Here is a 23,850-nt window from a genome sequence, read left to right on the forward strand (position 1 = left end):
AAGGGTGACAAAATCAAGATGACCACAATGTTCAACATGTTTTCATCAAGTTTTAATAGTGTCAGCCAGCAAAAGTCAGGATGGATCTTACTCAAGTGACATCCATATGCAAAAACTTACAGTACAGCATCCTGTTTACCCCCTATCAGCCAAAACATGAAGCAACACCATGCCCATACATAAAAATAATGCCTTTAATTAATTAGATTGCTGATGATGATGCTGATTACACACTGCAATATGCTTTCTGTAGCTGTACAATTTAGTGAAGATAAATCCAGATTGTGATTTGCGTGCACGTTTTAGGAGCAGCTTTGCATTTACATGCAGTTACATGTGATGTTAAACTGGGATTGAGTGTTAAAGCATGCATTCTTAACAGACTCTGCCTGCCACATATTTTCTACAAAAAATCTATTAACATCATATTAAATCACTCCCTTCTGTGATAAATAACCGAGTGCTGAATCTTGACCAACATACTATCAGTACTGGTACATTCAAATACAAACCAGACATTTGCGTGAGCATGCCAATTTGTACGTCTACAGAACAGTGCAAAACACAAAATTCATTCCTGAGACTAGTCAGTAATTAGTCCCTTCATAACCTTTAGATTTTCATCACTTTAAGTGTCACATTTTGTTCTCCTTATCATTCATTGAACAATATTCTCTTACAACAGGAACAATGTGTGATATATCTACAGCAAGATGTATTTTGATTCATCAATATCAGCAACACATGACACATGGACATACAGTATGTGCTCGTTTGGTCGAGAAAAAAAAAAATATGGCATTCAGTGGAATTTTTAGCTGCACATAATTTAAATGCTCGGTTCTGAAAACAACCTGACACATGAATACTACAGTGCTAATAGAAATTTAAGAGCTCTTTATACATTTTTGTACAACATGACAAACCTTTTCAGACATGTTAATTCCCTCTGTCGGCTGTCAAAGGCTGTCGTGTAGCGATAAAGATGAGGTCCTTTGCTTGAATGCTTTTGAAATTAAAGTCAAGTGCAAAATAAAAGGCTTTTCGTTTGTTTAATGTTTTCCGTTGCTTTCTGCCGAGCGCTTGATTAGACAGAGCGCGTCTCCACCTCGATCTTCTCCTCCGACTGCGACGATTCTGCTTCCTGGTGGCTGATGTTCGGCCGAACAGTCACGAGCGGGCCGCCTCCGTAGATGGAGTGGAGGAAGTTCCACGTCTCTTCAGAGATCTGCCCCGAGTCAGCTCCTGCAGGGTCAATGCAAACGCACACACACACTTAAATATCTGATATCTGCATAGTTCAACACACTCTTCCAATCCACAGAGCCTCAGCAAGATTTGTTCTAACAGAAAAGATTTTTTTTAAAGATTTTAGTTATCTATCTCTTTTTTGTTTTTTTCAAGTTTACTCGTACCTTGTTTGAGTGTTAAATGGCCGTTCTTGTTTACTGTAATCTTGGAATTATCAATGGGTCCCGGCGGATCTTGAAGAGGAAGAAAGACAATTAGTCGTCATAATTATATGCAGCAGTAAAACTCATGCTTAGACCTGTTCTCAATGCTAATTGATTCAAAGAGCAATGATGTTAAAATGTCAAATGTTTTTGTCACACGATGAAAAGCAATTTCTGCTCCCCACTCGCTACAGAGAGAAAACAAATATTAGAGGAGCAGAAGTCAGAGGGAAAAAAAGACATTTGCAGCAGTGCCAGATGTAAGCTGTTATAAATAGATATGACAATACAAAGCAAGGGAAGCAAAAAATGAGAACGAGTGCAAGAAACTGAAATATATTTTGACACTTCATTTTGCTGTAGCAGGAGGGAAACTTGACTCGGGGGACTAAAGCAAACTCTTTGAAGATAAATCAAAAGACGAAATGGGGCCTCACAGTTTCTTTTGAACACGAGCAGCTTTTGGTAACAAGAGAATTTGGAGGTCCCATATAAAGCATTTTATTTGCCACCTTCTCCGATCCATATGAATGTATAAGCTTGACATGGACCGTTTGTTTGGGGAGAAATTAACATCAAACCCAATGAAAGCAGCTTTTCTGTGATAAGCCATCATCAGATATGAGGTAGCAGGAAACCTTCAGCCTTTTAATCAGACATCTAAACAGGACTCAGGGTGGAAAAGGCGAGTCTTCTGTCCAATTACCATTGTCTTTTCCTTTGACAAAGCCCTCCCACTCACGAAACCACTGCATGCTGATGCAGTATATGACCACTGGAGACTCCTCCTCCTGGAACGCCTTGTTCAGCTACAGAGCGGAGGGAGGAGAGGGGAAGAGGAAACGGGGGAGGAGTGAGCAGTGGAGACAAAAAAAGAAAAAAAAAATTAAGTGAGGATGAAAGGATTGAGAGGAGAGGAGACAGCAAAGCTAATCAATTCTCTCTGGTAGTTATTCCAATTAGAAGACAGTCTATAACCACACTGCACCAATTTCATCTTTCTTGGAAATGACACAATCGCAGCTCCTCTTGTTATCTTACTGAAGCTCTTTCTGTGTCTTGCACATACGCACGCACACACACACACGCACACACACACACGCACACACACCTATTCTTCTGAACAGCCATTGTGTGAGTGGGCAGACTGAGCAGGCAATAACAGCTGCATCTGTCCCAATGCATTAATGATAAGGCTTTCATCAGGCTCACACCTCTCATCTCCTGCTGGGGTGAAGCGCACCAACACATGCAGCCTATCAACTGGTTCAACAGACAGGAGAATAGGCCTATACACACCCATCAGTACTGGACAGCACAGGGGCTCACTGACACACCATGCATTATCACTCGCACCAATTCTCTGCCTTTCCTTGCTGCTGATGAGTCTTGCTGGTAAACATTGGTTACGAGGCTTACCCTGACAAACATGTCCAGCTCCGATTTGCGCCGTTTCTCCAGTTTTTCTATCTCAATCTGGCACGTGTGGCAGACATACAGGTGGTTTACAGCTGGGCCCCCTCCGTACCTGCCGGGAGCAGTCCACATTAACTCACACAGGTGAAATTAACTCTACACAGGAAATTATGCTGCAACCTGTCTGCTGTATGTACCTGCTGTAAAGGTGATCCCACACGTTCTGTGGTAGCATTACCACCAGGTCGTCGATGAACGATGCTTTGTTGGGTGGCACACCTGACGAAGCATTGAAACATCCATTAACAGGGCAACACTTTAAAGGTAGGTCTTGTATGTAGAGACGTCATACATAATGTACATTTGTTCAGGATTGGTGTTAGACACACTGTGACTACAATTATGTTGAGATTAGTGCTGTCAAAAATATTGCGTTAACGCAAATCAAATTTAACAGCGTCATTTTTTTTATCATCACGCTGTTTGTGAAATAGTGAACTTGTAGTTTTTTTATATACGCTGTGGCCACTGCTAGTAACGTAAGAAAAACTACAGGATCCGGTTGTAAACCGGAAACAAAACAATAGGCACGCCCCACGCACTTGTTTGGTCTTGCCTGCTCAATAGCTGTAAAAGAGTAGGCTACCAGTTTGTGTGGATGTCAAGCGCAAAACGCCGAAATAGATGCATTTAGTTTAGTTTCAAAAAGTTGCCAGTTTTTGTTTTTTGTTTTGATCCCTTACAAAGGGTTGTTGAGGGGGTTTTTGAACCAAGTATTTATTTTTTTGTCATCTGTTTATTGACAGTGTTAAATTGTGTGAGATTTTGCTTCAAATGTGAATGACTGCTCAAAGTGAGAATGTTAGTGTGAAATAAAACACTACACGTTGTTGTTTTCAGTACAAAACGTTTGCACAAAGCAAGTCTATCCACTTTTCCATGTTGATAAGAGTATTAAAATGCTAATTAACGGGACATTTAGAATAGATAAAAATGTGCGATTAATTTGCGTTTAAATATTTCAATTGATTGAAAGCACTAGTTGAGATATGTTGAAATCCAATTTTTTTCCCGTTTCCCAGCCACATCCAATCATTAGAGCAGTGGTTTCCAACCAAGGGGTCAAGACATCCCAAGGAGTCCTAAGATAAATCTGAGGGGTCACAAGATTCTCTTGTGCGTGGATAGTTTCACCTCTTCAAGCCTTTAGAAATCCTTCCAATGAAACAATCCGAGAAGAAACTCTCATATCCACAAAAAAGCCATAATCTGTGACTGGAAATCACAAGAAAACATTGCCTCATTTTAAGGGTTCACAAGCCAAAAGCATTCGGAGGCACTATGTTAGAGGACAAACAGCTTTACTCTTTCTTTCAACTAGAATTTTAAAATGTTCTTTCCTCATCCTAATTCTGAATCAAAATAAATCAGTACCCTGAGTTGAGGCTTAAAACTGCATTATTTCATACAGTATTTATAATTCATAAAAACATGACGCTATGGAATCTGGATCAGTGACGTCAGGTCGGTATCGATGAGTGAATGATATCATTTGTGGCCTCTGACACCAACAATGGATCATATCAGTCTAAACTCTAATGGTGTCCTGTCACCAGGCCTAACAGTTACAGTCAACCCACCTGAAATGTTAGTTTTGCTTTTTCTATGACTTGACATCACCCTGACATCATAAGAAAGTACCCTGCAGAGACCGCAGAGCAGCAAACTGAGTGGGTGCAGAAAGCCAGTGACAATTTACAACAGCAGAAAAAAATGCAGCAGGATGAGAAAACGAGCCGTGTAATGAAAGGCGGCGCTTAAAAGCTCAATAATAACGTATGTGTAATGTAATGCTAATCAAATGTATGCATTCAGTGTAGTGATTCTTTATATTCAAATAATTATACAATACATGCTGTATTATCTAGCATGCTTCAAAAGGAAAATTAAAATAAACTGCAACACTTTCAGATAACAAAAAAAAGCTCTGCTGCTCCAACACGTTCACGGCCACACTGCACTGATGGTATGCCTGCCTGCTGCATGTACCTGACGAGGCAGTCATTATGTGCTAGTAGCCGCAAAGGAGGGGGAAACAACCTGCAGGTGCTTATTTACAGAATGGGACGCATTCTGTGCTGCCACTGTATTCTTTCCAACTTAATTCCATAATTTCCAGCACTCCCTGAATAGAGGGCTGAAAAGAAAGGCGCTTGATTGGCACAAACCCTTTCAGCATCCTTCCCTCTCAAAGCTAAAATGAGAAGGAAGGATCATCTGCACAAAGGGAAGTAAAACCCCCTTTTGAAGTCTGCTGTGTTGTGAAGGGAATACTCTGCTTTGTCAAAGTCAAAAAATCCACAGCGAGGATGAAAGCAGAAGCAGCGTTAGGAGACGGCAGAGCACGCTGCTCGCACACAGAGCGAGAAACAGGATTCCTGTTCGGGAGATACTTTGACCTCGGAGTGATTTCAGCATGAGGATGACACAGTTACACGCACCTCCATGAGAACACAAGAAGTCATCGTTGGAAATGGGCCCCGGCTCTGCAAAGGTCTTGAACTTGTTTAGCCACTGGCGGGAGATGTAGAACTGCAGGAGGCTGGGCTCCATCATGTTGAATAAACCCGACACCCTCCTACGTTCTTTCAGCGCGTCCTCGTTGCTCTTTCTGTGACGGGAACAGGCCACAGATTAATCATGGCTGCAGCGGAGTAATCAAATGTAAGATGCAATTTCTGGATATCAAAGCAGCACAGCGGACGTTAAAATGTCACAGGGATGAATGGCTTCTTGTAGAAAGACTGAAGTCCTGCGTGTTAGCTTACTTATAGAAGAGCACATAAGCCTCAGCATTCTGGACACAGGATTCTGACACCTCGGTCACACTTTGGTCATCAAATTCATACCACAGATTGTTCACATCGTTCCTGCAGTACGCTATGTAGTGGCCACCTGGGATCAGACAGGGGAATGTGTTAGAGCAGCAGTCATAAACCTAACAAGTACAAGTGAAATTCTCCTACAGGCTAATGAATGCAGGACACTCGTGTGCGTTCGCCAAGCGAAGGCAGATCTGCCCACTCACTGCTGGCAGTGCCGTGGTGACAGATGACTGACAGCAGGTCGTAGTTGGAGGTCTGGGCGGAGCTGTCTTTGGCCAGAAAAGGCTGCAGGTCCAGGCCCTCGAGCGGGAAGGAGACGTGGGTGCTTATCTTGGTGGAGAACATCAGTTCATGTCTGAAGCGCTTCAAGTGGATACACAGGATCTGGAGCAAACACAGAACTTTTATTCTAGAAATGCAGCGTGTGAATACGTGAGACGCATGTGATGAAGTACTAGAGATGTCTGCGTACCTCTGGCAAACTTTGCATTTTACAAAATTTGACTCCGTTTCGCAATCTAAGAGGAAACAAGATGAAGAAGACAGGAAACGATTACAGATCCAGACATTTTTTTTCCCTGTTTTTGTTGATGTGAAATAAATGAGCAGTTGAGTTAAGCATTCAGCAAAGTGAGAATTAGTTACTCACTTCTTGCATTTTTCACAGCTGTACATGTTGTCGCCTAGAAAACAACAAACACTCAGTTATTGAGACAGCAGTCTTCATGTTTGTGCTGGCAGAACAGATTTACGCCCACTTGCTTACCCTTTAGTTCATCTCTGGCAAAGAAAGCTGCAAGACAATCTTGTAGCGTAACCACTGGACCCCAGAACCAGCTGAGAACGGAAACAAACAGAGGGGTCAATCTCAAACGAAAGCAGCGAAGTATGAAGCCACAGATGCTCGACGAGTGCGCACACTATCAACACACCTCTTGATGTATTCCATGACAAATGCGATCCAGCCCTGCGGTGCATAAGCTTCCCCGCAGGAGCCGGCTTTAACCAGGGAGGTCTGATGGGTGGAGGAGTGGAGCTTGGCCAGGTCCTCCTTCCCTGGGATGGGCAACGAGATATCCTGGAAGTTCTCCAGGGTCACAGACACCTGACAGCAGCAGAACACACAGACGGTAAAGCTTCAGTTTCGGTCGTGGTTTGGTTGAAAAATGTCACTTTGCAGCAGAAGCACAAATATCACTCTGTGTGGCACGGCAGTGGATGTACAAGTGCATCAACAGTATACAGGGACATCAGAGTGAAGCACCAAAGTACATTTTTCTGTAACATTCAATTTTTAGGACCTTGAAATAGCTAAGACACAAAGTCCTGTCCTCTAGCGCTCCCCAGTTACTGTCTGTCGCACCCTCTCAGCAATCTCAACAAAGAACAAAAAAAAAAGTAGACATCCACACTAACCCGATCACAGGTGAGGCACTGAACCGAGCTGACAATGGTCCCATCGAACACATCTGAGATGACGCTGCGGTATTTCTTCTGACGTTTGTTCTTTGGAGGGGAGAATGTGGTCACTGCTGTGGGAAGGCAGAGAAAAGAGGGAAATGGGAGAATAGTCTTTTACAGCATGTCGGCGAAGACAGACGGAGGACATGAGTCTTCAGGCTTTCAATCTGGATGTGACTGCCTCTGACAATGCACCAGTACCTTTCTTGTGGGAAGGGTTGAGGCTGGGCCAGCCTGAGGCGGCCTTGGGCGGGCTGCTGGACATTTTGGGAATGTGTCCCTCCATTGGGACCGGACTCTGCGGCCTCATGTTGTTGGACATTTGGATGTCTGGAAAGGAATCTGGTGGAGAGTGGGACAGATATTAGAGGGTTTTAAAGCCACATATTTGATGCAAGATATCAAAAGGTCAGGTATGTCATCAAGTAAAGTGTAGAAAAATAAAACGTGTCTCTGCTTCTCCGTGATTACCTGATGTTCTGCCTTGAACCTTGATGGCTCCCTGGCTGCTGATAATGGGCGTGGTTTCAGTCGTGGTATCAACATCTTTGTCAATGTCCACTCCAGTGCTTCCACCCATAACACCATTAACTCCAGAGCGGTAAAAGTCATTAATCATGTTCTTCTCCTTCTGCCACTCCCTGTTGGCCTGGATCTCATCTTGCTCAGGAATCAGCATCTCGGCCTCGTTGGTGTCGTCTATCAGCACGTTCCCGCCCTGCACCTCGTTATCGGCCCGCTCGCTGCTGCCGCAGGACTCGCACGACTGGAAGTCATTGTCCGACTGACTGTGGTTGTCCTCCTCGTGGCCGTCGTCCACGGTGATGCCGTTGGACTGGTCGTAGGGCTCGGGCAGCGGCTCCTTCAGCTCCTCATGAAGTTGATCCATCAAGCAGCGCAGGAACTCCTGGGAGTCCTGGAGGCCGAGCCGGGATAATCACAAGAAACGTTAGTTGAGGTAACAAATTAGTTCTAGCTGGGAAAATTTTAGAGTTTTTTCGCAGCTACTTCAGTCACAGTAGTCTGCGAAAAAAATGTTCATTTCCTCTCTCCGAAAAGAACATTGAAATATAATGCAGAACTAATTCCCCTTCAATATAATCATGCTTGACAGACACAGCAAAGCTTTCCCAAAGCTAATTTTTTCCAATTTACAAACAGCAAAGGCTTCACCTCTTTGTTTATCCCAATTCTGCAACACAAAAATCCGAAACCGAATGCTCATGAATGTGTAATCAAACTTAATGAGCCTCAGACATCCAATCTCCCTCTCAAGCCAAATGAACTGTCCTCTCCCAGGACCTGCAGTGTTAACTTTATTCATAGCAATGCTAATTCCAAGGCTGTGCAGCCCAGGGTGGCGTGACAAATGAATATTCCTCAGCTAACTCCGCTGAACAAACACTGGCAAGCCAAAGGGAAACAGGACTTTTTATCATTTTGCCGTTCAGGCTCATAAATCCCTTATTTACAGACACTGGACAAAGATAAGACATGCTCCAGTCAACTGTCTTTCTTTATAGCTGTAACGTAAATGTTTTCTTTCACCTGGAATCAAATCAAGCAATTTACCTTCAGGTTTAACGTGTGCACTTGTGTGTGAATGAAAGTCAGAAGCTAGTAATTGCAAAGCAGAGGATTCGGTTTATCTGGCCGAGTGATTTGGGTTGGAGCTAATGTAATTTCTGTAAAGTAATGAGCACAGAGGGATACGGAGTGGAAGAGAAAAGGGCGAGACTGTAAGATCAGTGACGACTTTCCAGCTGCAGTGTGAACACAGCTCAGCACAAATTCATTCTTAAAAGAAAAGTGCCGTCACAGACATGTGTGTATTATGTGTGCTGCACATCACAGCTATTTACTCTAAAAAGCAGAGGAAGAATAATGCATTACCACACGTCTCTGAACACATTTTGAGACACCCACACATCGCTACGAACACGATAAATATTCCACTAACTGTATAATCAATTCAAACCGTAATCCATGTTTTATATTCGCATTTATTCATTTGGAAACCACCGAGGTACGAGCAAAAAAATCCACCCGTTAAATCACAACAGCTGAATGAAACAAAGTCTCAAACGCATCTGTGTTGCACACGTATTTCACCATCAGCGATGACCCACCTGCTGAGAATATCCTCTAAACATGGGGTTTATGGCTTTGATCCCCTGGAACAAGTTGGTTGGGACCACGTAGGAGGGTCTGCAAAGTGACAAAACACAGCCCATTAAGAAGAAGAAGAAGAAGAAGAAGAAGAAGAAGAAGAAGAAGAAGAAGAAGAAGAAGAAGAAGAAGAAGCGTAGAGTTTGAAATCAAGACTGGCTGCTGCAGAAATGTGACTGAAACTGGGGAAAAAGCTAATTTCCAAATTACATAAGAGAGTGGAGACTGGAAGGGAATTGACACGGTGTGTATATAAAAGAGAGGTGGGAGAAGGAGGCAAATATTGTCATATCAGTGGATGAATGGGAAGAGATAAATGAGCAGCAGCGGAGAACAACTTGCTCCTTATCATGGAGAGAACACGGGGGGAAGAACATCATAAGATTCTTCAGAACACCAGCACAGACTCTAGGCCTTTCTCAATATGCGTTCTCTGTACTTGTGTTCTTGTGTACTTGAGAAATGTCATCTGTCTCAGTCTGAGACAGTACTGTTCCAATTCAAAAGTCCACATCTCGCCACGTACACTCAAATACCCTGATGTGTTCTTGCACCTCCCATTTTATCAAGGATGCATCGGGTGGTGACTTGTGTGGAATTGGGGCAGCCACGTATCCCATAATGCATTTCGTAGCAACGATGGCGGAGGAGAGGATTCACAACTGTAAGTTACAAGTTTCGAAATACTGCTGTTTTTAGTAGTACGGAATGTGGTTTTAAGATTATTTTATGTGAGAAAGTGGATGTTAAAACTTAAAATCTGCGGTTGATTCATCACGATAGCGCGTAGTTTAAAATTTGCTCCAAAGTTTTTGGAGATGTGTCGTTCTGCTAACGTCATCAAGTACGCTGCCATCCCAACTGCAGAATGACCGTCCTGCGACCTCCCGTCCTGGAGAGACTGTACTCCCAGTTTGAACTTGCTAAGTCCGAACTGCCAAGTTTGTAAATCCGAACTTGGCGTACTTGGTATTGAGAAACTGTCAAAGCATCATGACATAAAGTGTTGGAGATTATGTGGAGCTGAAAAAGCTGACCACTTCCACATGTTCTGGGCTTATCCCTCCGTTGGCAGCTACTGGCAGGAGCTTAAGAAGTGCATGGATAAAATACTAAAGGTAGACCTTCCACATACATTTGAGGTATTATACCTGGGGAAACTGCACATAAACTTTAAAAGATTTGGGGACAAACATATTTATAGAATAATGCTGACTGCAAGCAAAAAAGCAATTACCAGAAAATGGATGAAGAATGAGGTACCTAAGGTGATGGAGAAACTAACTTTTTCTTTGAGACCGGAGGTGGGTAGATTTAAAAGAATTTGGGAAAACTGGATAGAGTACATAAAACCAATTAGGTCAGATCTTATCTGAGATGTACATTGTGGAAAAAACACCTAGTTCATAGCTACAGAAGTTGGAATGTTTCGTTTCTTTTTATTTTATTTTACTTTACTAAATTCGCTACACTGATAACACAGTAAAATTCTGTTAGTTTAACTGGTCAGAATACATGGTAGAATGTAAATAACCACTATGCCCTGGGCATAATTTAATTTGTGTACATGAAAAGGTACGGCCATTCTTTATTTTCATTTAAAGTAAAGGACTGAGGAATTCCTTTCCTTTCTTTTTTTATTCTCTTTTTTTTCTTCTTTTTTGAATTGTCATGATTAATTTAAAGATATTGCATTTGAAAAAAAAAAACACTCAGTCATTGCGTACCAGCTGTATGCAGAATGTATGTTATGATGTTCAATAAAAAGAAAATTATGGATGCTGAGTTTAACAGCACAGTCGCTCCGCAGTCATGTTCTAAACATGGGAAAATGATGAAAGTGGCCACTGAATAATGACCACGAGCTTGGCTTGCGGGTTAGCTTAAGAGGCTGCAGTGATCCAAACAGCAGCTACAAAAAGGCAAACCCACCTGTTCTTGTGCCACAGGTCTGACACTAGCTTCTGGTAGCTTTTGCAGAGCGCAGGCTTCTTGTCCGTCCTCACCATGCCACCACATTCAAGAAAGAACTGTGTCAAGGGCGGGCTGCGGTGGAAAGAGGGATAAATATATCACATATGGAAATCAAACAGGCTTTCACTGAATATCTGCCCTTTAACAGACTGATTGCTATTACCAAAAAGCTTGTAATGCAGTGGCCAATTCTCAGAAACCTGCATATAATCCTCAGGAAGTCCGAGAGAAGCAGATACAATTCAGACAGCTACGCTATAGTGCAACGTTATTATAACGCGATATGTTTGCAGGTGACTGCTTAAGATCTGCTCCGCACCAGGTTTACAATGCTTCTGATATTACATTCAAAAAGGTCACACAAAGCAGAAAATGACAGGAGCAGGAAAGGAAATCCACAGAGGCTTAAGTTCAGCATTTGTAAATAATTCTGTCTTTTTTTTTTCATTCATTTCATTTCATTTAAGTCATATTTCGCCCATAGAGCAAGAACACAAAATTCCCAGAGGTTCGGAAAACTCCGCATGCAGCTGAAAGCTGAGGGACATCGGAAATAGCTGAGAAGAAAAACAGCTGAGGGGATTTTATTTGATGGATACAGAGCAGACAGGAATTTGCGAGAAAGAGACAAACTACAGAATGAATAAGGCATGGAGTGTTCCCTTCCCTTGGCAGGAGGAAAGTCCTTCCAACTGAATAATGACCCGACAGTAAGCGAAAGAAGCAGCGCTCACACAAACAGACATCAAAGCAAAGTTTCAGAAAAGGTCCCTCCTTCCGCAGCTGCGTGACTCACTTCCTCCTATTTTTGGAATGTGATTTAGATTGCAAATTTTGACCCACATCTTTTCCCATTTTGACTTGTATCCACACGAGGCATCATCGGTTTAATTTAAAGACGTCCAAGCCTCTGGGTGGATAGTATTACAAAGGCGCAAGGGGTTTGCTGTGCCTTGCTGTACCGTGGAAGATAAAATAAAAAGTAAGAGGTACAAAGTAAGTAATAACACAGCCTCTGGCTCTGCAGTGGAGCCCTAATTTAAGTGACCGCACCAACAATCCAATCACAAAGAGTGAACCACAAGGATTGGCAATTCAATAAACAATAAAAAAAATGCAGCAGACTGGGAGAGAAACAGTAAAAGGAGAGCCATAAAAAGACATGGTGGGAAAAGAAACGGAGGAGGCGAAAGGAGAGAGGAGATTGGGAAAGAGTTGGTGTTCATTTGTAACAGAAGACCCTACAGGGAACGACAAAAGGCCATTTCTGCCATCTCAAATGGTGCACTGCAGCAGTTTTCACTCAGCAGTCGCTCTCCCAAATGAGCACAGCCACGGTCTGTCTTCAACAAGAGCCAGGCGAGCGGCGAATAAAACAGCAAACGGCCCCCCAAAAGAAACGTGCCGAAAGCGTGGGCAGCGAGGAGAAATGAACACCAAGAAAGAGAGGTGATGTGGGGTCGGCGGGGGGTGGGGGGTGGGGGGGTGCAGGGACAGAAGGCAGGTTAACTGAGGTCTCACCAGTTGGAGAGGGCCTGGAGGGCGGCGTTCATGTAGCAGGTGTTGCCTATGTTCTTCAGCCCTGTCAGGCCTGAGGGAGACAGAACACACCAGGGAAATTAAAACAAGCCACTCATCAGAAGCTTGTAAACTGACTGACGGCAGCCGGGAAGCCTCTACATTGTTAAGGGGACCCATTCCATTTCCGAGATTAATATTTTACAGCAGGAGCAGAGAAAGTGGCTACCTGGTGTATCTTAAATCAGCTGCCATGGCCGCTGGACTCAGATGTTATTTTTCTGACCAAAGCAGTGGTAGCTGATTAATCTTATACCTAAGTCTGACACTGTGGGCCCCCCATTCACTTAAAAAAACCCAGTGAAACAGTTAACATTAGTAGATTTTGTCACTCCTACTTAGTATTCTTAGTCTAACTTCTATTACGTTTTGAGACTACAGCTGCCATAATGCTTTGGGGGTGTGAACTGCTTTCTTTTAGCCTCTGTTTGTTTACATTTAGGGAAATTAGCACCATTACAGTAAATCCATGCTGAATTCGCCATCAGCCGTTCCTGTTTGCTAGATCAGATCAGTGGATTACTGTGACACTGGAGAAAACGTGGAAAACAATCTCAAGCAAGTTCTGGAGTTACAAGGAGAGTTAGAGGAGTTTTTTATTTCTATGATTTCCAAGCAGATTTATGACATTAATTCAGGATGCACACCGGAGACAATGACACCCTCAGAAACAGACTAAAAGAGTGATGACAAACTGAGTTATGACTGTGGCAGTCATGTCAAAGAAGATGAACTGCCTCTTTGGTGACCATGTTGATAAGCAGGTCAAATCAGCCAATGACTTCCTGTTGTTTTAATGGACTGCATCTGTCCCCTAACCTCAGGCAGTATCTTTGCCTCATGTCTCGTTCCACTCTTCCTCGCTTCCCTGAGGGTGATGCGCGCCTCACGTTATCAAAACTGATGACCTTATGCGACCAGCTCGCTCTGCACAGGATGCTGGTCTTACAATGCCTGTGTACTCCACCTCCTGATCACATGATCTGTATTTAGGACAAAAATAACCACGGCGGTGACTGGTGCCAGTGCCTGAGCTGCACCACATGAGGTTTAACATAACATATGCCATTTGGAGGAGCCTGTGCGCGTCTCAGAGCGCTGACTGAAAACATTATTAGCACCGGTGGCTCCAGTGGGGCCGAAGCACTCAGCACTGAAGTGTTTGGGCCCTTCCAGACTCTACACAACAAAGGCACCACTGCTCTCTGAAACATATTACTTCCAACGGCTCGCGCCGCGCCACAATGGCTTTTTGCTGTGTTGAGCAAAGCGGCGTGCGCAGCCCAGCTCGCTGCGGTGTCCGAAAGGCTCGACCCACTGAGCTACACAGGAGGGTCTGTAGTCCTGCTTAGGAACCATGTGTGACTTTGTGTTGCCTCCATTTTTTGCCAGTGCTAGCTGGCTCTAGCCGGCTACATCTAACAAAACTGTTTCTGTCTTTCTAATGATGTTTTGGATATTGGCTGGAGTCTTTCTGGTGTGTTCAAGTGCTCCTTCTAACAGAGGACTGGAGGCAGAGTGAGGCAAGGCACCAGCCAGCATTCGCCCGCCCTCGTACTTTGAAGCCCGCTCGGTGTGTCAGGGTCTTTAAAAAGCGTCCCTCTTGTCGTTTCCTGCTCTTCTTAATTCAAATCGTCACCTGTGCTCTGAACTAAACCAACTGCTGATTACAGAGCTCCTGTGTTTGAGGTTTAACCTCAAATTATCCAAGCAATGTTCACCTTTTTAATTTAGTCATACTTGGATTAAGAGCTGATAGAAGGTAATTAAATTTTAGTCACCTCACTGACTTCAAAAGCAGGTGACTTTAATTATTGAAATGATAATCTGGGCTAGAAACGTGTTTACTGCAGCAGCACTGGAACTCTTCATCTGCAGCATCTGTTTCTCAATGTGTTTGCTGACCTTGTAGCTGACGTTCGTGGCCACTTCATGTGAACACATTGTCCTGTAATAAACAGCGTCTCTGGTGATAAACTCTAATTATTTGTAGCATTCATTTTGTGGCGAGCTCACCTCTGGCACGCAGGTCATCCTCCTCCTCTGTCTCCATGTCCAGGTCTTCACAGCCTCCATTAGGGGGCACTCTCAGAGAGGTCGGGCTCCCAGGGGCCCTGCTGTTATCCTGGAGCGACAGAGCAGCACACACAGCACTCATCGTAAAATGCTTATCTAGTAAATGAGTAACAGCGTACAACAATTTGACAATTCAGCTGTCACTCCGGATAAAGTGGTGGAAGTCGTTATCCTACAGCTCTGATAGCGATAGGAACGCACGCAGTTATGTAACGAAGTGTTTATGAAGGGAACATGCGATGTATTTATTCAGACCACACAGAGAAATGTAAGACTGCATTCAATCCATGCTCAGGAATTAGAATTTCTTTGAATGTTGTCTTTATGAGTGAGCGGCTCCTACCTGACCAGCGCTCTGTGGAGAGGGGAGGGGTTTGCTGTTGGCGTGGGGAGAGTGAGGGCCTAGTTTACGCTCCAGGAAAACCTCCTTGCCGCAGGCGTAGCACCACACTCGGAGCGTGGTCAGGTTGACCGTGAGGTTGTGCCTCGTCTCCTGCGCACACAGAGGTCAAACGTTTCGTGAGCGGACATGAAAGCGTACAAAGGAAAGTGAAACAAGAAAAGAGTGTTAAAATTTATCCCAGAACAGCTGATAAAGCACATGTGCACTGTCTTATCAAAAAGCTGCTTCTTTACCTTCAACACAATCTACCAATCTATATTTCATTAGATAAGCAGCAGGCTGCTTTCGCTCTTATATAACAAACTGAGGTTTGTCTGCTGGTGGTTGGTCCTGTCGAATCCACGGTGCACAAACTGAACTTTTATGGAGGATTCTGCTGCAGCAAATATGAAAACTTAAGTCACACAATGTCAGCACCATTGACAATATTGATTTAGTACTTTTTATCCTCACCAGCAATCAAAGCAGTTACAGTGCAAACAAAGACTGACTACAAGTTGTACAATGCTAATCTGCTTTGTTTTTTAAACGTTCCACCTCTAAGTAGTAAAAAATACCATCTACAATCACGCAAAGCTGCAGTTCACAAATATTAAATTCATTTTTTGGTCTGTAAAATATCAGAAAATGGTGAAACTTTCTTATTTTACATTTTCAAACTGCTTGTTTTGTTGACTCAAAGTTCAAAACCTAAAGATATTCAGTTCCTAATCACAAAAGACAAAGAAAAACTGCAACTGAAGAGCTGGAGCTACACCTGAACGATGCTCAATACACTCAAAACCAATCCATGTTTAGATTTTACTTTTAATTTTAAAAAGTATATCCCGAGAAGCTGACATTCAACACTAACACTCACTCCCCCCTTCTATGAGATTCACTGCAAACAAGCAAAAGACAAACAAAACCTGAAACACATCACTGTGTTTAACATTTTATTTTCAAGTTGCTGGACACTAACTCTGAGCTGAACGTCTCAGGTTGCAGCTTTAGTTAGAGGCGCAGTGAGGGTTGCTGCAGGGCAGACTTTTCTGCTGTGGAAACATGGCAGAGTTCTGGGTCAGCAGAACTCGGCCATGACAAACACCGGCAGCCTGGCGGGTCGACAGGAGACCGAACGTGAGCAGCAGCCGACCAGCACACCCTGCATTATTCATCAGGGCTGCATTAGCCTTCGCGCAGCGGGGCAGGAGCAGAGCTGGCAGAGGGGATGCACCAGACTGAGCACGGCCATGAAACTCCCAAGCTTAAATAATTCATGGAGGAAAGGATACCAGGTAGGACATTAACAACAAGCTGGATTTATGGGGCTTAGAGGATGCTTTTACCAGCCCGCAAAAAGTTTCACATTAGAATTAACTGTTTTGTGGCATCATGTGGATAATTTGTTGTTACTTTACTTCTGGTCTGCAAAAATGTTCCTTAAAAAAAAACCAAAAAAACCAATGCATTGGTCCAAAACAAATCCTTCATGCTTCTTCTTCTGCACACACAGAAAAATACTTGGGAGATGAAGATGATGTAAAACCTGCCCGAGCGTGTCAGCAACTCGTATCATGCTCGCAAAGCATGGCACAGCATCGCAGCGCCCGTTTGGATTCAACACCTGCTTCACGGTGGGTCTGGTTGTGTTCGTCTCCCGCCTTCAGCATTCAGGACACGACAGACGGAAATCAATACGCCAGCGGCCGCTGTTCTTCTCGGGGTGGCTCTGTCAGTGGATGTGCAGAAAGCAAACCCGCTCGAGCACAAATCTGATATTTTAAGAGGAGTACTGTGACTGGAACTGTGGTGGTAATTTCCCCATCCTTTATCCACAATATGAAGAGGGATTTCCAAAGATTCCCACTGGTGGAATTAGCCTCAGAAGTCTTTTCTGGTGCATAATGATGTTTGAAATACGACCTACATGTAAATACTAATTATGTGTCCCATTTGGTTACCATAAGCACACACAGAACTGGAGCTTCAACTTCTGAAATTAGCCGATCGAGCTGTGACTTGCAACTCAACGTTTTAAAACAGTCCCTTGTATTTATAGGTGGCACGGTGGCACAGTGGTAACACTGTCGCCTCACAGCTAGAAGGTCCCGGGTTTGACTCCCGCCTGGGGCGCTGTGGGTGCTCGAGGAAAGGGGCCCTTCTGTGTGGACTTCACCTGGGGTATCCTCCATAAAAAAAACCCACTAAAAACATGCAAGAAGAGCACCACCTGACCGATGGTGACAAGAAGAAACAGTCCCCGGGCGCCGCTGTCGGCTGGCAGCCCACCGCTCCAGGTCTGCTGCAGAGGAAGGACTTACCCGGATGGGTCAAACACAGAAGAAATAATTTCACTGATGCATGGCGTGTGCATGTTGTGTAGTTGTGTGTTCACTGAAGCATGGCATGTGCATGTGATGTTGTGATTAATAAAGTTGTGATTATCTTCTTCTTATTATTATTCGCAGTACACAGCAGTAGACTGCGATGCAACTGCATGCGATCTGATCCTGCAGCAGTCTTTCTCATTGCATAGGCAAGAGATTTAAATGCCCATCCTCACCCCTCCCCCTTGGGGCCTCCGAAGCACTAATTAAGCATGGCCTTCTTCTTTTTTTTTTTTTTTTTACAAGATTTAAAGATGGCTTCCGCTGAAAAAACACTAAGGCGGTTGGCGTGCCGCAGACAGATGTCCTGGATAAGTGGATGGATGTAAAATCCACTGGCAATATCACTCAAAATCAGTTAGCTAATATTATGTTTCTTTGCCAGCCTGCTCCGTAACCAGAATCTGTCTTTCATCTGGGTGGAGGGCTCTGCCTCTGAAGAGGTTTGCACTTGAACAGGCCCTTTCTGGACAATGGTTTGAGCAGTTTCGTGGATACTAATAGGCAGAGCAAATTGCATGTTTGCCTTCATATTCCTCCTTTTCGCCTTCTGACCCCACTTGGCCCTGGCGTGCTGGAAGAAAAGCCTGAGTCAACAGTGGGAAGACCAGAGGCTGAGTAAAGCTGAGCAGCCAGGAGGGGCAGATACTGTAACCATGGAACTGACAGTGCAACTGAATCACCCCATTTCCCAGAGGAATGGCAATTAATAATGGATGATGTGCTGCTGAAATCGCACTGAATGTGGAGGTGTGGGCAGACAGAGATAGCTTGATGGTTTTTAACAATTTGTGCACTTCAAAAGCTACAAGATGCACGCGCTGGCTCTCAGGCCGTGTGGAGAAAAATGTTAAAAATAAAGCAGTGCTGGAGGCAGTTTTATTCCAAGTCATGGCTCCTGGGACCCTGAAGTGGTATTCCTGTCCCGTCCGGCCATCTGTGTCTGCTTCTCTACTGACTCCCCCTTTTGGTTTCAACATCACAATAAAGACTTTTGAGACGTCTGCCCTTTCAGTCACATCCTGTCCTTTTCTATGCTTTTATTAATGTTTCCTTAGTGAAAGGCACCAGTGAGGTTTGAGCTCTCTCACCTGCGAGTGCACAGTGCTGTGGTCAGTGTGAGATTCTCCACAGCCTACGTACGCACAGCCGTTCTGCAGAGAAAAACAAAACAGAAATCACATGTTTCTGGTGACAAACAAAATCGCAGGATGTTGTAATTCAAACCATCAAATCTACTTCTTCTTTTTTTTTTTTTTTTGGCTATGAGCGAGTCATACCTCCAAACATGCCCACAAATTTGGTCCTCCAACTTTACAGTCTTGGCACTGGCCCTAGACAAACATGAAGACACGCAGGTTAGAGTTGAAGAGAGATGAGAAGCAGCGAGGAGCAGCTGAGGTCAACAACAGACAGGAAAATGAGGCTGTGAATTCAGACTTGGTAAAGTGATAGAAAAAGTTATTCACAGTTTTTGCTGAGTTGACCAAGTTCAAGACTTGTAAGACCTTTATAACACCACATAGCACGCAATAGTTGTTACAGAGCCTGCTGTGCATGCAATCCACTGTCACGACAATCCTACTTTTAGTTTAGAGCTGCACAACATCTCCTCACATGTGAAGTGACTTCAATGATTATTGAGTATTTTCAAGACCTGCACGTACCCTGATAATAAAAGATTAAATAAAAGAGAGGTAAGTTGTGGTCGTATGTAGGGCAGGGTCATGATGGAGGGTCACTCACATGGGATTTCTGAATGAGTTCCTCCTTTGTGATCTCCCCCACGCAGTCCAGGTGGGGGCAGTCACTGCTGGACGCCGGCGGCATTGCTCAGCCACAGGTCTAGAGAGAGTGAGAGAAAGATGGAGGACAAAACCCAACATTAAGTGCGCAACTTGCATTTTAAATCAGGCGAGTCTTTGAGCTCCTATTTATAAAACAATGCAGGACTTTTTGTTTTCAAAGGATGTTTATCGACCACACATCTGATACGTGAGAGAGGACGAGAAGAAGAGCGCAGAGGACAAGAAAAACAGTCAAGCTAATGTAACCTGAATCACCAGCCAGCCCACGACATAAGTTTTCCATGCCCGCATGGCTGACAAATTCTTAATACCAGCCACTGACGCGCCAAGCAGCGCATCACACCACAGCTGTCAACAGCTCATGTGGAACAAGCTGCGTCTGAATGCCGGTGCCATAACTGATTTCAGTGCTGACGATGCAGAAAGAAGCAGAGACTTTAAGAACAAGTTGGAACAAATCCTGTGCGAACACTGCCCAAATGATTCAATTCTGCTAATCACCAAAGCTCAAACATGTCCATCTTCACTTCAGCTGTGGGAATTTTATTCCATTTCTCATGAGAGAAAGATGTAAAATGACGGCCGACTCTGACACGAGCTCAGCAGAAAGCGCACAAGAGCGGATCATGTGCATATTCACCACCGCTGACAGTGACATTCAAGTGGACGATGCCCCTGCAGCAGTGTGGGACATGTCTCTGCAGAGGCGACATAGAGGAAGTGGCCCATGTTGCAGGAGTGTAAGAGAAATGGGGAAGTGACACAGAGTGTGTTTACATGCGCAAATGTTACCTGGTAACACTGAGTTTTGGGAGATTGTGGTAAGCTGTGCGTGTAAACAACGGAACTTAGAAGAAACCAAGACAATAAATGTAAACAGCTTACCCAAGTTTCTAATCACCCCTTCCTTAGGTTGTTTGAAAGAAGGGTCCAGGAGCCCATCTATGACAGAGTACAGAGCCCTCACTAAACAGAGGAGGGGGTCCGAGACGCCACCTGTCCTCAGCTGATGATGCTGTGCTAACAGTAATACCTCAGTGCTTTATGGATGAACCAGCTCGCTCCACCTCAGAAGGGGGAGAAGGGGCTCTGCCATAAGCTGTTGGGAATACCATCTCCTCTGAAGAGCAGGCTTCAGCGGCACGTCAGTAGTCATGTGACTTTCCACCTCAGGTCGGGGACTGGTCATGTGACTTCTCTGTGTGTACTTCTCTCCAGTTACTTCCTGTCACTTCACAACTGAAGATGAACAGCGAAACATTTTGATGGCTGTTCTTTGACTGGCCAGTGTCCAGTATGAGCACCATACCCCCTTCCAGGCAAGTCCATTAATATACTCCTGCAATTAAAAATACAACTGCACCCCAATGCTGAACCCCGGTCCTCACGGTAGTGGGCAAGAGCTTTTCTGTCCCTTCTTTACAGGGATGCTCCACTCTACCTTCCCAGGCTCTAACTATTTATTGTTCAGAAGAAGCAATTACAATTCTGATGATACATAAGTTATGAAGTGTCATAACTCTGCTGAGCTGAGCAGCTATTCAACATAGTGACAATGTATGTTAAATAATCCTTTTGAAAAAAATCTTCAAAATTCTGCATTTGCACAAATATATTTGTGTCACAAATGTCTTTATACCCTTATGATGGACTCCTGCTGTAGCAGGCTGCCTGCTGAAGTCATTTCTCATAAGAGACAAATTATACGAGCACAGTTTGGTCAATGGTTTGTAGACGCGTCTTCTCAGCTGGACATGAACGTCTGGCAAAAGTAAATCAGCTCTGAAAAAACTGACTGTTTGAAATGTAAAAGCAACAAAACAGGAAATGCAGAAAATAAATAATATATTGATAATGCATTTACCAACCAGCAAAGTTATTCCAGGAGCCACTACAGCTGTTAATGTGTTGTAACCTCATAAAAAAAGATTAATCATAATGATTCTCTCTGGCTGAAAAGGCCTCTTCAGACCTACAACGCGTGATTTTGACATGTCTGTCACCCACAGGATACCACAGCCTCGATGTGTGACTACATTGCCCATGGCAAGGCTACAAAGTGAGGGCCATGTAAGAGGACGTTGGCATTAGGCTGTTCAAGCGTCGATGTTATGATGAGAGCAGAGCCGAGCCCACAGCTCTCCCCTGTGCTGCACGTGATTCAGCACATTCAAACTACACCAACAGGGTAAAAACCATTCACGCCGAGCGTCATGACATACGCCAACCCGCTTCGGACCCATGATGCACAGCTCCGGCTTGCCAACAAACACTTAAGGAGACAAGAGAACATGTGTGTGGAAAAAGCACACAAGACATCACGCCACCTGATATTTTGCATGTTCATGGTTGATGAAGAGCTTATTTGTGTTGATTCAGGGGTCCACAAATTCTCATTGTTTGCACACACAAGACAATAGGATCACTCTGCAATGCAAAGAGGTGGATGTATACACACCACGTATCCTGACAACAGGTCAGGTGGGAGATTCGCGTGAGCACAAGAAGAGGCTGACCCTCAGTCAAGTCCATGTTCTTTCCTGTACGATCCATATGCCTGTTTCCTCACCTAATCAATAATATTTATAAGCCTATTTAGCAATCACCCTGGTTAACAGAGTGTAGAGCTTTATTTTTCACACATTAAGTAAATCCAAACTGATGTGGAACAAGGCCAACTACAGTCATATTTGTCTTACACGTTCCCGAACTTTGAGAGCATCCATTCAAAAAGTCAAATAAAAAGATTCACTGTGTCTCTGATAGTAAAACAGTCACTATTAAACTAACAGCACACACGAGGAAAATCGCATTAACCGGTGGTTTCACTGTCAAGCCTCCGGCGATTACACACAGCTGGTGGAGGAGAAGCTGTATATCCTCACTCTTTCACCATCACAAACCATCCTCACCCTATCATTGTCTTCACAACCATCACAATCATCATCAAGGAGATTTAAATCTGCACAAAGAGGTGGTACAGTCAGGGTGGGGCGTTGACCCAAACCAGGCGGTGCACATGAAACCGATGTTGCCAGACTCATTGTCATCCCACAGCTCAATCAGACGCTAAATAATAGTGCACTAACACTGCAGCACTGCATAGTTAGTAACCTAAGCACCATCACAGTACAGTGTTACAAGCAGACCAGCCACAAAGGAATAACATTAACAGCTAGCCATTATGTTGGAAACGTAATGTTACTTGACAGCTACTGTTAGCTAGATATAGAGTGCGACATTTTGAAATAACTAGGTACCAACTTATTTCGGCCAGGTTTTCAAATATAGCAAGTAGCCAGTTTTGTGTGTGGTAGATAAAGACAGAGTACAGATGTGCGAGGCTTTGGCCTTGTCCACTGCTCAAATTGAGCTGTCAAACCCAGGCGAGGCGTTGACAGCGTCACAGACAGACTAGCAACCTTTGGCTGTTAGCATTAGCCTGTTGGTAATAATCGGTCATCAAATTAAGCTTTTAGCTAGCCATAACGATTAGAATAACGTATAAAACAAGCGATATCCATCGATTTAATCACATAAGATAATGTTGAGAGTTAACTTAGATGGTTTGTTATTGATAACCATCTCGCTAGCAGCATGCTAGCTAATGTTAGCCTGCTAACGTTCCTGATGACATGATCACCGACTATTCCACAGTGACTAACATTACACCAGTCAGCAGCAGCTAGCTAGCATCCAAAAATAATGTTATCCACGATCCTTACCTGCACGATGGAAAGAAACGACGTGTCTCGGGTAGATCCGGTTGTACTTGATGTGTAAGAGTCAGATTCAGTCTGTATTTACAGGCATATTTCAAAGGGCAATCCTTCACATTAAACGATAACCGTTCCTGTCCCTCAGCGTGGTTGCTAACGTTACAGCAGTCCCCGCCCCTTTTCCGGTTAAAAAAACCCCACATGACCCCTCCCCATCCTACTGTCAACATCACATCTTATTTTTACGTTTATGCCCTTTATACTTCAAACAAAAATACATTTGTTTATCATCACAATGAGACATATTATTTGCAATATAGCAACTATTAATTAGGCTAAACATGTGGCAAAGTCATACGAGCTCATGTGTGACAGGACATGCGTAGCAAATATGTACTGAATTGCAATGTAAATGATATTCAATGGTCTCAGAGCTTCTGTGAAATGGTTACTTCCTAAATTAAGGACAAATTGGCCAGAAAAAAAAAGAGTGTAAAGATGCTCACCTGATGTTGAAAATAAGTCCAACAGGCAGTAA

At 43.9% G+C, this 23,850-nt stretch overlaps 1 protein-coding gene across 1 annotated transcript; it reads right to left on the reverse strand.

The window, feature by feature from the left end:
* Positions 1-37: 37 nt before the first annotated feature.
* Positions 38-23,500, reverse strand: usp33 (ubiquitin specific peptidase 33). Its single transcript, XM_070973255.1, has 24 exons — positions 23,319-23,500; positions 19,532-19,630; positions 19,066-19,119; positions 18,877-18,939; positions 15,357-15,506; positions 14,954-15,062; positions 12,881-12,950; positions 11,318-11,431; positions 9,346-9,424; positions 7,688-8,132; positions 7,418-7,558; positions 7,172-7,287; positions 6,688-6,860; positions 6,522-6,592; positions 6,405-6,438; positions 6,228-6,273; positions 5,959-6,139; positions 5,699-5,825; positions 5,372-5,541; positions 3,068-3,149; positions 2,874-2,982; positions 2,161-2,263; positions 1,416-1,484; positions 38-1,245 (listed from the first exon to the last, which is right to left on the reverse strand). Exons 2-24 carry the CDS (start codon positions 19,613-19,615, stop codon positions 1,088-1,090), a joined length of 2,748 nt encoding a protein of 915 aa, XP_070829356.1. The 5' UTR covers positions 19,616-19,630; positions 23,319-23,500; the 3' UTR covers positions 38-1,087.
* Positions 23,501-23,850: the final 350 nt, after the last annotated feature.

Source organism: Chaetodon trifascialis, chromosome 11 (genome assembly GCF_039877785.1).
Source record: "Chaetodon trifascialis isolate fChaTrf1 chromosome 11, fChaTrf1.hap1, whole genome shotgun sequence".
Classification (NCBI taxonomy): Eukaryota; Metazoa; Chordata; class Actinopteri; order Chaetodontiformes; family Chaetodontidae; genus Chaetodon; species Chaetodon trifascialis.